Source organism: Botryllus schlosseri, chromosome 15 (genome assembly GCF_051294905.1).
Source record: "Botryllus schlosseri isolate E-star chromosome 15, Bs_hap1, whole genome shotgun sequence".
NCBI classification, from domain to species: Eukaryota; Metazoa; Chordata; class Ascidiacea; order Stolidobranchia; family Styelidae; genus Botryllus; species Botryllus schlosseri.
Window position 1 is genome coordinate 12,717,684 of NC_137250.1, and position 15,455 is coordinate 12,733,138.

Genomic DNA, 15,455 nt, shown 5'->3' on the forward strand with positions numbered 1-15,455 from the left:
AAATCGTGACTCAAGTCGAGTCATTACAACCCTGCTTGAGAGTAGCGGGTCCATTACATGAATCCTCTAATTTCGAATTTGAGTGTGAACAGAGTGTCAAAAGATATTTCCAATCAAACTTTGTTACGAGCTTGCTGATCTATTGATTGAACCAGTTCCAAGGCCCTGTCAAGTTTGAAAATCAACTGTGTTGCTGCATATGACCTCAATATATGATTTTTGTAGTAATTTTTTTCATCATCATTCTGCAAATTTTGTCTTGTATTGTGTAGCTCTGAATTTTCTGTTCAATTTTAGAAATGGAGTGAGACGCCCTTATTCGAAAGAAAGCTGGATATCAAAGGGGCGCTTCTAAATCTTGATGACAGGAAAGACAGATTGGCAAAGCGTTACAGCTCCATCACGGCAGACGGAGAAATGATTCACCAGCTTGTACAAGTCTGTTTCATTACAGCATACACTATTTTAATCTACTCGATTCGTTAATTGTTTATTAAAATGAACAAATTGTTGTGATGCCAGTATTTGGAAAAAAATGCATCATTGCTAGTCATATTTCTCCGGTTTTGCAGTCAATAATTTGTTTCCCAAATTTCATTATTCAGGAGAATCTGAGCTTGTATAAGGCGGACGGAGAGTCGGAAGAATGGAAGGCTTATATCAGCTACGTTGATGATATGTTAGTCGATGGATTCTTCTCATGCATTTATTGCTCACTCAATTATCTGATTGATAACACAGAGGTTTGTGTTCCACATTTTCCATATTTCTGTTTTTCTTTGTGAGTATTAGCCAATGGAAGTATAAATAAGCTTCCTTTATTAATCCCATTGGATACCGCTACTAATGTTTGACTATTGTGCCAGATGTTTTAAGCCATTGCTCGTTATGTGTTTAAACTGACAACAGTGCGATGAAGCAATAATTATGTTGCAATTATAATCAATACTCAAAGCAATATTTTGTTACCACAATTGGATTATAACTACTACGTTGTGTGTTACCAATTGCAACCTCTAATGCAGCGAATGAGGAATTACATCTTTGAGTAAGATCGCAGGGGTGTGGCATTCAGGGATGAGTACATGCCAAAGAGTGATAGGGTGCAAAAGTTTCTTTATTTAACCTATGAAATAGAATGTAATTATTGACGATTATATTTGTTTTTGGTTTTTAGCATACCTATGATTGATTCCAACCAATTCCAACCTCGAGACATTTTTTCTGTATTCAATTCATGACGCCTATGACGCATTTTGAGAGCGGGAATCAGATAACGTAATGTCATTGTAAACTTTCTGACAATATTACCCCTATAACCAGGTCGAGGTGAGTCCTTTGTTTTCCGCGGAACTCGAACTTCAAGCCCCCGACATGGTTTTCCAACCATCCCTCGGGGTCGTGCCGCAAGATGGGTTTTTGCGAATCATCGACAGCCTGTTGGAGGATATCTACAAGATGAGTGCATTGGTGCCTCGTATTTGCCATGCCGAATTTACAGACTACTCCGTATGTATCTGTCATCAAAAATCCTATTCCCGAGTAACTTCTACTTCCGGTTCGGCAGGCCGATATGGAAGATATGGAGGAGTTGAACGTGATGAGGAGTGATTTGATAAACCGTGTGCAGGAAGCGATGGATAAAGCCATCGCGTTTTCAGAGGAATTTTTGGAGTATTCCAATTTGTGGACGGACGATAGACAGGTACCTGACTTTTCTGAATTTAAACGAGGCCGTGTTGCTACTGAGGCTATAGTTTGAGAAATAATTGATTTTTGACGTGGTATACAAATAAGCCGTGTTGTATTGTGTCATATCGATATTAAACTATCACATCAAAAACGATAGTAGTTATTTTGGGGGTCTTTCTTGCTTTGATATATTGGGATTTGTTACTCAAGTGTCCCATCGTTATCAAAGCTAAGAGCATCTGAATATCCATCAATATAAAGGCGAATGTTGTCTCATAGTTTCCAGCTCTCAATTATATATGTCGAACTCTTTTCGAACATATTCGCTGATTTTACTCAGTACGATGCAACAATACGGTCTCAGTGCAGAGGGTGGAGCCACAGCGTAATAATCGACAGCAAGATTACAAATACACGCTGTACAAAACATGTATGAGATATCAAGTCGCACCAAATATCTCGGTCATTACAACACTACATATATCTAGTTTGAATCACATTGAATTAATATCCGATTGTCTTCAAGGAATTCATGCAGCAATTTTTAACTTACGGACACATTTTAACGGCCGAAGAGATTGAGATGCACGGAGACGAGGGCGTTCCCAAGTCCCCTCCGAGTCTCACACAATTCAAAGAGCAGGTCAGTGATAATCTTATTCATTACACGCTACAGCGATTTAAATCTTTCCCGTTCCAACGCAGATCGATTCTTACGAGAGCCTATATCAAGTGATCGCTGAAGTGGAACCTACTCGTATTTTCGACGGCTGGTTCATCATCAACATCAAGCCCTTCAAGCAAGCTTTGCTGAACACTGTGAAACGATGGAGCTTCATGTTTAAAGAAGTGAGCCTTCATTTTATTTTGCTCGAGAAATAGACACAATCTGACATATTAGTGTGGAGAGCTGGTCAAAGTACGAGAAGAATTCCAACTAAGTAAAAAAGTATTCCAAATCCTTAATTGTGCCTAAAAATTAAACTGTCAAGTAGAAGTAATTTAAATTCATAACTCTTCGATTAAGTAGTGCAAGTACAAGTTACAGACCACCTCAGTGTGTAGGAGTCCGAAGACTCTGCATCCTTTCTCTTTTTTTGGTATTCTCCAATCCGACTAGTAATACCACCCAAAATCTTCGATCTCTGGTCTCCGGCTTAACATGTGCTACAAGAAGACAAATCCAACAATTAGAATCAATCAACTTCCTCACAACATGCTATAAACTTTGGGGCTCACGTTCCCATCTGGTTCTGACCAGAGCGGGTCAAAGCAGTCGTTGCTACTCAAGTAGAATTAACATTGAAAATTTATAATCAAGTACAAATAGCAATTTCCAAGAATGTACAAAGTAAGTACTCTAGGCCTAGTTCTGCCTAAAAAACTGAAAACTTATAAGAAGTACTCCATTACCGACCACCTTCTGGTTCTGACAGTACTCCTTGTACATGCTGCACTTGCTTACATCACAGAAATAAAAATTAATTCGGAATGATTTTTGGATTTAAATCCTTACTGTGTTGCGCAGCATCTGATCAGCCACGTCGAGAACAGCCTGTCCGGTCTGAAGACGTTCATCAAAGTGGCGGAGGGCGGTCTCCGCGAGGAGGTCATGGAAGGCGATTACGACGGACTGGTCGATTGCATGGGACATCTCATGGCAGTTCGAGACCGCACCGAAACCACCGATACCATGTTCGAACCGTTGAAGCTCACGATAGATTTACTGAAGGTGAAGTTTTCTTTTGATGGATTTTTCGACATTTTTGTTCTTTCTGAAAATACTGTAATTTGTCTTCGTTGGAAACCTCAATCAATCGAAAGAAATGTTACTAACACTACTGTTTTGGTTCATGTGTCACAACAATATCCACACTGTGTTCTCTGAGAGAATTTTGAATTTTTGCTGAATTGCATACAAGATGTCTGTCACTGTCAACAACGGAAGCCGTTTTATTTAACTTTAGTTCGCTTATGCTTGTGGTACTTGTTTTTGTATTCGTTTCTTTGTTTGCTGTATCTTTTTACTTAACGTAGGGGATAAATTGATTACATCCAAATATGTACATTGTACATATATATATGACTCCGGCCTTGATGTCATATCAAGTCTCCTTGTTAATACCATCTTAGGTCAGTTTCGCGATAATGATCTCAATTTGTGACTTGCACGGTTACTAACACTGCATTTTGTATTTCATGGTTGATAAAATCAAAAAACTCTTTCTCCCTCTCTCTATCAAATTTCAGCTTTTTTTTCAATTATCTGTTGCCTCATTCAACATGAATATCAGTATCAAATGTGTATCAGTATCGATGAATATGTACAACTCCCAACTTCAGCTGATATTTTCAGATTTTGTCTGATAGGAATAATCACCGAAGCCTCAGAATGCGTGCCGTGGCGCTGTGCGATTGATTTACATTCACAGCAAACAAGTGCGTTGTTTTTCGTCTTCAGAGTTACGACCAGGAGATGTCCGAGGAGGTCCATCACCAACTCCAAGAACTCCCGGATCAATGGACTAATATCAAGAAGCTCGCGGTCATTGTGAAGCAAACCGTGACGCCGCTGCAGGTCGGTTCTGAGCGTCCTATTTTCGTTGATCATGTCGATTGCTGCATTTTGCACTGACGATATTCCATTGACTTGCAATACTTCATTAAGTCATCTGCCGTCACTCATTGCAAGCAGATATATTCGAACATGGTATAGTATTTATGTCGAGGGGCCGGAAACCCCTGACACTCAAGATTATTTTAGAAATATATTTGCTTTTTACAGGGAAAAATAAATATTTAAAATAAAAAATCTTGACATTCCTGAAATTCAAACCCATCGCCTGCAGTTTTGGTAGCGAGTCAATATGCGATGACACTGAATGCGGCCCGAGGTTGCTTATAAACTGACATGTGATATGATATGATATGCAATCGTCAGCGAATGGAGAATTTAAAAAACATGCATCTAGCTACATTGCATACTACCAATTATGACTTCATAGAAACAAACAACATGAAATACAGGCAAACAGCATATTATTAAAATGCATATTGAAGTTCTGTACCCCAAAGAGTATCTTCAGTTTGATATGTTCAACATGTCCTTGAATTCTTCCATTTTTCTTGTAATATTGTCCCGGGATCGATGTCACTACGGCTGCACTGTTACTGTCTGTTAATACCATGGATTATTCATATAAATAGTACCGTGTATACTGTTATTATACTTATGCGATGCAGTGGATAACGAGGCTTGATGGAGGTAATGAAGAACACACTTACTGTCTGCTGATACCATAGGTTATTCATATACATAATACCGTATATACGACTATTATACATATGCGATGCAGTGGATAACGAGGCTTAATGGATATAATGAAGAACACACTTACTGTCTGCTGATACCATAGGTTATTCATATACATAATACCGTATATACGACTATTATACATATGCCATTTCCAAAATATAGTTTTTTTCCGTTTTTTCTAATCAGTTCCTCTGCGTATTTTCAGGCCAATGAAGTGTCGATTATTCGTCGCAAGTGCGCCAGTTTCGATGTCAAACAGCACGAGTTTCGCGAAAGGTTCCGGAAAGAAATCGTTTTCCGTTTCGATTGCGAGGACCCGTACACTTGTATCGATCGGATGAACGAAGAGATCACGGAACACGAGAACGAGATGCATCAACTTTACGAGTCTGCCGGACTTTTCGAAGTCAATATTCACGATTATAAGCAGCTCAAGGTGATATTAGCACGTTAATTGTGAAACCGCCCATTCTGGTAGCGAAAATTAAGGATGTGAAAACAATTTTTTTTGACTTACCAATGTGGTTTGATGCCGAATATTTGGCTGCTTTATATTGCAAGTAGTCTTGTGGCGATAATCCATTCGATTTATCTCCTTGATCGATTATGTACTCATTGATTGTGTTGATCACACCATTTTCAGCATCAACAAAATATGTTTTATTAAGGTCCTTAAGTAGAATGACGTCAATGACCTCAAACAGCAAACCAGTTGTGTCAATGCGTATCATTCACATCCATCATATTTTAGGCCTGTCGCAGGGAAGTGGTGATCGTGAAGGAAGTATGGGACTTGGTCCGGATAGTTAGCACCAGCATCAATGATTGGAAGACAACGCTATGGGCGGATATCAACGTTGATCAGATGGACATCGATTGCAAAAGATTTGCGAAGGTAATATCAGTAATGTTGATCCATAAATTACTGATTTGAGGACTTTTGTATTGAACTGGTTCTCTTGCCTGTCTCTAACATTTCACCACGAATCTTGCTATGATTTTTTCAGCTGCCATAACTAGGCACGTTCTTTTTCACTGAACCTTTTTGCCATAGTTTTCTCTGAAATCTAGTAGACAGTAAATATGTGGACTGTGATGTATGTGGGTAATGTCAACTCATTGGCTGATATTTTACGCCCAAATGAATCACTCTAGCCTTGGTGATACACTGATTTGTTAGTGCTCACTGTATTTTATTAGGGAATATGTTACTAGATTGCAGATGCCATTTTTTACAGGACATACGATCGCTTGATAAAGAATCGAGAGCTTGGAACGTATTTTCCGGACTGGATTCAGACGTCAAAAACATGATTACATCGTTGCGCGCGGTCGGAGAATTGCAGAACCCGGCCATCCGTGACAGACATTGGCATGAGCTTATGCAAGCCGCCAAAGTAACTCGGGTTATTATGTTTTTCGAAAAGAAACTTTGACATACGAATCTTAAATCAGGTCCGGTTTACTATGGATGAATCAACGACCCTTGCCGATCTCTTGCAACTGAATCTGCACGAGTTTGAGGACGAGGTACGCGGCATCGTGGATAAAGCCGTCAAAGAAATGGGCATGGAGAAGGTAACATTGCAGTCTCCTACTCGTATTTTGTTCTCCAAAGCGTCACAGTATTCTTTTTCAATTTATTTCTGTACAGATTCTCAAGGAACTCGACAGCACTTGGTCTGTCATGGACTTCGAATATGATGAGCATCACAGAACCCATTCTCCGTTGATTCGAACTAGTGAAGAGCTTGTGGAAACGTTGGAAGATAACCAGGTAGCTGTTGTTATAAATATTAGGACTGGAAACTATGATTCGAGTATTCGGATACGAGACAAGTATTGAGAGGCAATATATTGTAAACAGGAATTATAGTTTCGTTACTTTTTTCCCATCGTTGAAGTCTCGTCCGGTCATGTCTAAGAATCCGAACATGTAGCCCAGAGCTACTCGCATGATTGCAAATGATATTTATGTCAAGTTGCAGTCAACCAGTAGCATTGTCAAAAAGTGCGTGAAGCAGGTATGGTGGAGCAAATACCAAATTATCTTTATGTGGTATAGTTCTGGCATTGTTTTCTTTGTGATGGCATGTCGGGTGTATATTTGAACCTTCCACATCATCCATAATCCTACTCTAACGATTTTGCCCAGCCATAATGAATATTAACTCCACTCCTTTCATAAATGGAACAATGACCTATGCATGGTGATGTTTGAAATATGTTCAAAGCTGCAAATCATATTGATTGTTTTGGGGATATTTTTTATGTTGCAGTAGTTATTAGTCGCTGACAAGCCATACCATGAAATCTTGAAGCTTTTAGGATTAAGATACAGCCGGGTTTCATTTGCTAAGAGTATCTCAAACTCGTGCCTCAGGTCCAGCTGCAGAACTTGATGACGTCAAAGTACATCGCTCATTTCCTGGAAGAGGTCTCGGGCTGGGTGAAGAAACTTTCCACCGCGGACTCGGTCCTCACGATATGGCTGGAAGTGCAGCGCACCTGGTCGCATCTGGAAAGTATTTTTATCGGGTCGGAAGACATTCGAGCGCAGTTGCCGGAGGATTCGAAACGATTCGATGAGATTGACTCTGATTTTAAAGGTGAACAGAGCATAGATATGATTCTTAAAAACTAGCTGCACAAAATTGACTACAGTCGGTTTTTACCGCAAGACATACTCAAACACAGATTTACAAATATCTGAGAAAATATTGGGTTTATGCAGTGAAAACTTATGTAACTAAAGTGAATTTATCAAGTCTCAAAGATGTTGCTATACAATGGTCAGTAACGGAGTACTGCTACCATTCCAGAGTACTCGAGCAGGTTTTGCTTAGTGGTTATTTTACACTACTTCTACTTGGCAGTTGGAGTTTTTTAGGCAAAACATGACCTAGAATCAGGGTTGTAACGACACGAGTCGCGATGTTTCGTTGACTCGACTTGACTTTAGTCACATTCTTAAAAATTGAAAATTACTCGACTCGACCTGAGTCAATTTGTGTATTGATTCGACTTGTACTCGAGTCATTGCGCATGATCGACGCATCCTACACGACATATTCAAGTTTCGTGTATCAGGACCTACAATTGCAAAATAGGCTCAGAAACTGTCTTTTATCTGTTTGAATAAACATGCTTAGAGTGAGAAAAATGATTATATTATGGTTCTGAGACCTTCGATGTCAACTCGGAGTTTTACAGAAGTCAGTTGAACATGACTTGAACTCGATACTCAACAGTAAACAGTGTGACTTGGACTCGACCCGATGCTCACTGGCTTGGACTCAGTGGTGAATTGAAAATGACTCCCATATGTTTATAGCCACCGTAAGAAAGAAAATGTTTCTGCAATATACTCAATTATATCGCAATAATTGATTACAATTACAATAAAATATCCTATCGTACCGATAAACACAACAATTCTCTTCCAATTCTTGCAATTCTTCTTATATCAGAAGATATGTAGGAGCACGATGATGTCTAATAACAATAACCGTGTTACATCATCATACCCTATTTCTATTCTCGCTGATTTTTCGACCCAATCCTCTCTCTCTCTGTCAGAAATCATGGCCGAAGCCGTGAAGACTCCCAACGTTGTGGAGGCCACCAACAAACCTGGCCTTTCTGAACGTTTCGAAAATCTCCAATCCAAACTGACCAAATGCGAGAAGGCGCTCGCCGAGTATCTGGAAACCAAGCGGCTGGCATTCCCGCGATTCTATTTCGTGTCGTCTTCCGATCTGCTGGACATTCTGTCCAACGGCAACAACCCGGTGGAAGTCGCGAAGCATCTGTCGAAGCTGTTTGACAACATGGCAAAGCTGAAATTCCAACTCGATGACGATGGCGAACCGACCAAAAACGCAGAGGGCATGTACAGCAAAGAAGGCGAATATGTACCGTTCGGGAATGTGTGCTCTTGCGTTGGGCAGGTGCGTGTCTCTTGTGATGTTCACAGCCCTGAGTGCCCGCAAGGTTACTAGCGAATTCAGGGGTCTAGTCCGTCTGTAACAAGAAGTGTTGTACACGATCATCACCGATGCGGGCTCCCCGTGAACATATCAAAATTAATGATGCTTCACGGGATCATCAACTCTAAACTGATGTCGACAGAGATCCCTGTTTATAATTGGTTTAGGGTTGGGGTATCATATGAGTGTCATAACCCTAGCCTCTAATCTTAATCGTACGTTATCCTAATCCTAAATGGATATAGACATTCATATATAGGGTTTCGCTGAGAACTCGGTTAATGATCCCATAAAGTACCAAACATTTCAGCTGTTCAATCAAAATACTGATGGGTGATCGTCTTGCGGAACACTTCTCATGGGGAGCACGTTGAATTCAGCACTTAGCGGCCCTCAATCCTAACCTTCAACCCAAATACTTTAAATGCATACACACCGATGGCTGAATTCATCAAGTGCCGTATATCGCAGTTCATGCCCAGCTCATATTCGAGGCAACATTCGTTTCCTACTTATTAATACGCATTGATGCGTCGCTTTCATAATAATAATTGCTTTTACATTTGTAATGCCGAATTCACCAGTAACCGTCTGTGAACATGGGGATTTGTAGGTGGAAATCTGGCTGAATAGAGTCATGGATTCGATGCGTTCCACCGTGCAAAGTGAGATGTCTGAATCCGTCGTGACATACGAAGAGAAGGCAAGAGATCAGTGGCTGTTTGATTATCCTGCGCAAGTCGCCCTGGCTGTGACGCAGATTTGGTGGACCACTGAGGTTAGTTTATGATTTATTTGTATTATTGGCTAATCTTTGTAGGTTTTGGAGACACGTCAATGGGTTTCTCACTATGGATGGTTTGTAAATTTCTCGTTAAATTACTAAGTGACCAAATTCTCCTAAAATTGATTCTCCTGATATCGACCCACCTTGCTTGATCTGTTAATCATAAGATGTGTTCACTGGTCAGTAACGAAACAATTCTGCTTTGGCGACCCAATACCTCAAATTTTCATCTGCCTTATAGTATGTGACTTGCAGCTTTCGCACGAATTTGTTGTGCTATGTGGTCGAGCGTTTCTTGCAGGCATATGATAGTTCACAATCGTCATCTTTGAATGTTCAATTTGTAATTTAGGTTGGCATCGCTTTCGCGCGACTGGAGGAAGGCTACGAGAACGCGATGAAGGATTATTCCAAGAAGCAAATCCAGCAGCTGAACACTTTGATCAATCAGCTGATCGGTAATCTTACTCCCGGCGAACGGCAGAAGATCATGACCATCTGTACGATCGACGTGCACGCGAGGGACGTCGTGACAAAGCTGATTATGCAAAAGGTACTTCGATCTTAGTGCAGGCTGCGTACTCACCCAACTTAGGTGGGCAGTATTCCAGTAGTCCTTCACCTAATTTCACTGCTTAATTGTTGAATCAGAAACTTACCCTTGAAACTTTGGTAGAAATGTAAAGTAGAAAAGTGTTTTTGGATAAGTTTGCGTAGGTTCTAAGTGAAATTACGAGGACAACCCGGTGAAATGGCCCATATTTCATGATAGCAGGATATTTTGGAATAGGTTGACATTGTGTTACGGTCAACGTGCCGCAATATCTTGACTGATTTTGCAGCAACTGTTGGTGCGATGCAGCTCTTGCTTGGGTTTTGCTTTTTGAAATGCCGAAAATGTCAAATAGACACGAAAACAAAGCTTGTATTTACATGCGAGTGATTCAAAGAGAGTTTCACACACACACAAATGGCAAACTGTTTAGTGTTTAGTGTCTTGTGCAGTCAATTCATGAGCTGTGGCAGGCGTTTTAGAGTAGACAACAAATTTTAATTATTTGTACCATAATACGTAATGTAACTACAGGCATTCTTCATAGGTCCAGATTTAGTTGAAGGAAAGTTTTCGTCAAATTCGTCATTTATTAGGTAAAAGGCCAAGCTACTTCATAACGACAATCAGAAATAAAAAAAAGTAGTACAATTCTAACATCATGTGCGAAAGCGCCTAATTTATATACATGAGGGCAAAGTTTTGTCAAAATTATGTTTTTTAACGTCAAAAATGTCAAAATTTTCATTTTTGTTGTTGCAAAATCATTCGTTTTTCAGGTAAAAAAATCGCCCCAGTCATCAGTCATTTCGCACTGTCACAAAATTGCATCATGAAAAGTAGCTCCCGCAGATTTACTGCTAATAGTATGTGGGCCCTCAACCAAACTAACTACTTTTTAAAACTACTTAGTTGGGTACCATTCTGACCTTTCATTTTATACTTCTACTGGAAGTAGTTTTGGAATGTCTCAGAAATTGCAACTTCTAGTTATATTTTAGTTTATAGCAATACTTCTACTCCTACTTTAGTAGCACTGCTGACAACTTGACCGCTTCCTAGAAGTCGAGTCAGTGTGTGACTGCATGCGTTACATTTTGTTTCACTTCAGATTGAAAGCGCCGGGGAGTTCATATGGCAGTCCCAATTGAGACATCGATGGTGCGATAAGACGGGGCATTGCTACGCAAACATTTGCGACGCGCAGTTCAAGTATTCGTACGAGTACTTGGGGAATACTCCGCGACTCGTCATCACTCCTTTGACGGACAGGTCAGACTCAAGGGGTCTTATTGCCACTGTCTTTGTCTCGAATCAAAGATCAATATGTTCGTTGCTGTATATATTTGTAAGACATAGGTGAACTAACATTTGAATTGCCGTTACATATTTATAATGATATCCCGTGTTTTATTGGCATTTCGCCGACAGCATTAGGACTTTTTGACTCTCCCTGATTATGGGTGCTATTTTCAGTGGTCAGTTTGAATGGGGGGATAATTTGATGAATGTGTTGCAATACATTATGCATTAGCTTAACAAAAGTATTGCAGCAAACAATACGTGCATGTTGCCAAATGTATTCCGCTCGCAGAGAAGAAGAGAGCCAGTCGAAAAGCTTCGAGTGGAATAAATTTGGCAACATGAATGTATTTATTGTTGCAATATTGAAGTTATGTACTTCCAAAAGCCTACTTAACAAAAGTGGAATGCACATTGCGATATTATGGATCATGCTAATTGCTGTATGGCCTGTTTGAAGGCCCAACAGGTAACTGCGTTGTATGTGGTGTATTTACTTAATACCAATGTTTTGTTACGACATTTATGACTGACTGTTTGTCCACAATATCACATGTTTCATTATTATATCCATTCAATTCTTAATTCCAAGTATAATGTTGCTAAAATGAAGTTACCTTCGATAAGGACCGGGCCAAAACTGTTTATTATGTTATCGGAAGTTTGAAGCATTTGATATCAATAAATGTGTCATTTATGGTAATGTAAACACTCTTTTCCTGTGCCTGTGTGTCTTTTGTTATGGCACTTGATGAAGAGAAATTATTTTCCAGTCACAAGACTAACTGTTAAGTGTAACCTTCTTCCATAGATGCTACATCACTCTCACACAATCGCTCCATCTAATTATGGGAGGAGCCCCTGCCGGGCCTGCTGGCACAGGAAAAACAGAGACCACAAAGGATTTGGGGCGGGCTCTGGGAATCATGGTGTACGTCTTCAATTGTTCGGAACAAATGGACTACAAGTCGGTCGGAAACATCTACAAGGGACTATCACAAACTGGCGCTTGGGGCTGTTTTGACGAGTTTAACAGGATTTCTGTGGAGGTGTTGTCTGTCGTTGCAGTACAGGTAGGTCTTACGTGATATTTTCTACTCACAATATGCAAAGAACCAGCGCTGTCCACTACAATCATCAATGTCCCTTTTGCTGGCTGGCTGGTAACGAATGTTGATGAGACTACTTTTACAACTTCAACCCCATCAAGGCAGTTTCACATGCTGCTTTCCAAGCATAGCGTGAACCCGACATTCATGGCGCTAGCAATGCTACGTGTGAACCAGCCTTTATAGTTAAGATACATGATATCTATGATATGCCCATGAGAGCAATTTAACATATCAACCATACCAATTTGAAAATATATTGCTTTGGTATTCACTACTGCAACTTATGTTCAGTTATGAAATGCAAATCGGCCGCAAATATTCCTTCTACCAGCCATTCTACCTTCACAGGTGAAGTCGATACAAGACGCCATTCGAGATAAGAAAAAGCGATTCATCTTTCAAGGTGAAGATATCTCACTCACCCCAACTGTTGGCATCTTCATCACCATGAATCCAGGCTACGCGGGACGTACCGAGTTACCTGAAAATCTAAAGGTAAAAACCATGTAGTTTTCATCGAGTAGTAAATGTGTGGTTGAAGTAGTCAGCGTTGCTGCTAAAATGCAAGCAGAAGTAATGCAATAAAGATCTGCTATTTCTTGGACATGTGTTTTATAGTTTTATAAGTGTATTTTATCGGGCCGTGGTATACTTTTAGTATTATTTCGGACTGTCGGGGAATGACTGACCAAGGAGCAATTTTCAAATGTACACAAAGTCACCACGATAATGTCGCTAATTCTACCAGTCATTCTGGCAATTACACTTGTGAAAGCAATGCAGACCAATCCCAAGTGTAATATGTCAGTTGTTTTACTTGAAAAACTTTCGAGCAGAAGTCGTAGTGATCTGGTAACATAACCACTCGAGTAAGCAACGAAAGTAGACAAAACATACTAGAGTACATACTCTGTTCGAAGCAGGGTTGTAATGACTCGAGTCATGACTCGACTTGTATCATGGTTTTTTGGTGACTCAATTTTTCTCGAGTGATTTTTTCAAATGCGTAAAATGACTTGACTTGTACTCGAGTCATTGTGCATGTGATGTTTGGACAGATTTTACGTTCAAAGTACTTCGTTAAACTACCACAGTTTTTGGTTTAAGTAGATGGCAACCCTGGTTATAAAAATATATATATTGTTGCAATGTATCTAGTGATAAAAACGTACTTTAGCACTTCAAAACAGTAGAAATACTCCATCATTAACCACTTCCGGCTGTGAAGTAATGCAAATTTTTCACATTACACAGGCGCTCTTCCGACCTTGCGCCATGGTGGTGCCCGACTTTGAATTGATTTGCGAAATCATGCTGGTGGCCGAAGGCTTTCTCGACGCCCGGCTTCTGGCACGTAAATTCATCACTCTGTACACACTGTGCAAGGAACTGCTGTCGAAACAGGACCACTACGATTGGGGGCTGCGGGCCATCAAGTCCGTGCTCGTGGTGGCGGGCTCTCTCAAAAGAGGCGACCAAGGAAGGCCGGAAGATCAGGTGTTACTGACTGTGTTATGTTGCTCAAACTTTTTCGCTAAACCTTTATTGTTTGTTAGGTTCTGATGCGTGCGCTTCGGGATTTCAACGTGCCGAAAATTGTGACCGACGACATGCCAGTTTTCATGGGTCTGATCGGGGACTTGTTCCCGTCTTTGGATGTACCCAGGAAACGCGATATGGAGCTGGAGAAGATGTGCAAGCAGTCTGTGCAGGTCGGTACTCGGTCAGGGTGGGGTATAGGGGGTACGTCAAGCGATACCTAACATGGTCTACAGATTTTCTGCATGATTGCATTTGTCTGTGAGGAATTGGTAAACTTTTGCAATTAAAGTGAAGGTTTAGGATTGTATTGGTCAAGATCACTGATAAAACTCAATTAAGAAATTTAATCTCATTAATCGAAACAGGTGTGTTATACTGTTACAGTGTTACTGTCTTGCTGGAAACTATTTAGTGACCTTATAAGAGTAAAAGCTGCAATAAATTTTTGTACGGTGAACATTTGTGTTTTTTAAGACTCGTGCGCAAATATTCAATTTGTAACTCGTAATACGTAAACCACAGTATTACACTTGGTCTCTCAATCAGTTTTGTCTTGCCATGATTTATAGTTACTTTGTTTTTATTTGGTTGATACGGAAGAGTGGCAGTGCAATATTTCAACTACTTGTTTCCGAAGGATTTGAAATTGCAAGCGGAGGACAACTTCGTTCTCAAGCTGGTTCAGTTGGAGGAGCTGCTGTTTGTGCGTCATTCAGTTTTCATCATCGGAAACGCTGGAACCGGTAAAACCCAGGTATTCCTGACCTAACTTATGATACATATATCAAAAATGACAATATAAGTTATAATCCATGTGTACATGTAGTCATGTGTCTCTGTGTTGTGTTAAATTAGTTTTACACGCTTGGGTTTAGGTTCTGAAGTCTCTGAACAAATGCTACCAAAACATGAAGCGTAGACCGGTGTGGGTGGATCTCAATCCAAAGGCCGTAACCAATGACGAGCTGTTTGGAATTATCAATCCAGCAACTCGGGAATGGAAAGACGGCCTTTTCTCAACGATAATGAGAGATCTGTCGAACATCGCACACGACGGACCTAAATGGATTGTGCTCGACGGAGATATCGATCCTATGTGGATTGAGTCTCTCAACACTGTGATGGACGACAACAAGGTATACATTATTTTTCCGTCACATAG

The 15,455-nt window shown here is 40.3% G+C and overlaps 2 protein-coding genes across 2 annotated transcripts in view; one reads left to right on the forward strand and one right to left on the reverse strand.

The window, feature by feature from the left end:
• Positions 1–15,455, reverse strand: part of LOC145457346 (L-threonine ammonia-lyase-like) — a 237,168-nt gene that overhangs the window by 41,207 nt on the left and 180,506 nt on the right. The window lies entirely within an intron of this gene.
• Positions 1–15,455, forward strand: part of LOC145457343 (dynein beta chain, ciliary-like) — a 57,223-nt gene that overhangs the window by 10,353 nt on the left and 31,415 nt on the right. The window contains 24 exon segments of the mRNA XM_080335536.1: positions 298–438; positions 606–743; positions 1,324–1,509; positions 1,568–1,705; positions 2,219–2,335; positions 2,398–2,541; positions 3,221–3,424; positions 4,154–4,270; positions 5,214–5,444; positions 5,760–5,903; positions 6,247–6,405; positions 6,464–6,586; positions 6,663–6,785; positions 7,392–7,617; positions 8,588–8,958; positions 9,611–9,775; positions 10,137–10,337; positions 11,449–11,609; positions 12,451–12,712; positions 13,100–13,246; positions 14,006–14,248; positions 14,308–14,463; positions 14,931–15,047; positions 15,169–15,429. Of these exon segments, the coding sequence (XP_080191662.1) occupies positions 298–438; positions 606–743; positions 1,324–1,509; positions 1,568–1,705; positions 2,219–2,335; positions 2,398–2,541; positions 3,221–3,424; positions 4,154–4,270; positions 5,214–5,444; positions 5,760–5,903; positions 6,247–6,405; positions 6,464–6,586; positions 6,663–6,785; positions 7,392–7,617; positions 8,588–8,958; positions 9,611–9,775; positions 10,137–10,337; positions 11,449–11,609; positions 12,451–12,712; positions 13,100–13,246; positions 14,006–14,248; positions 14,308–14,463; positions 14,931–15,047; positions 15,169–15,429 (4,275 nt within the window).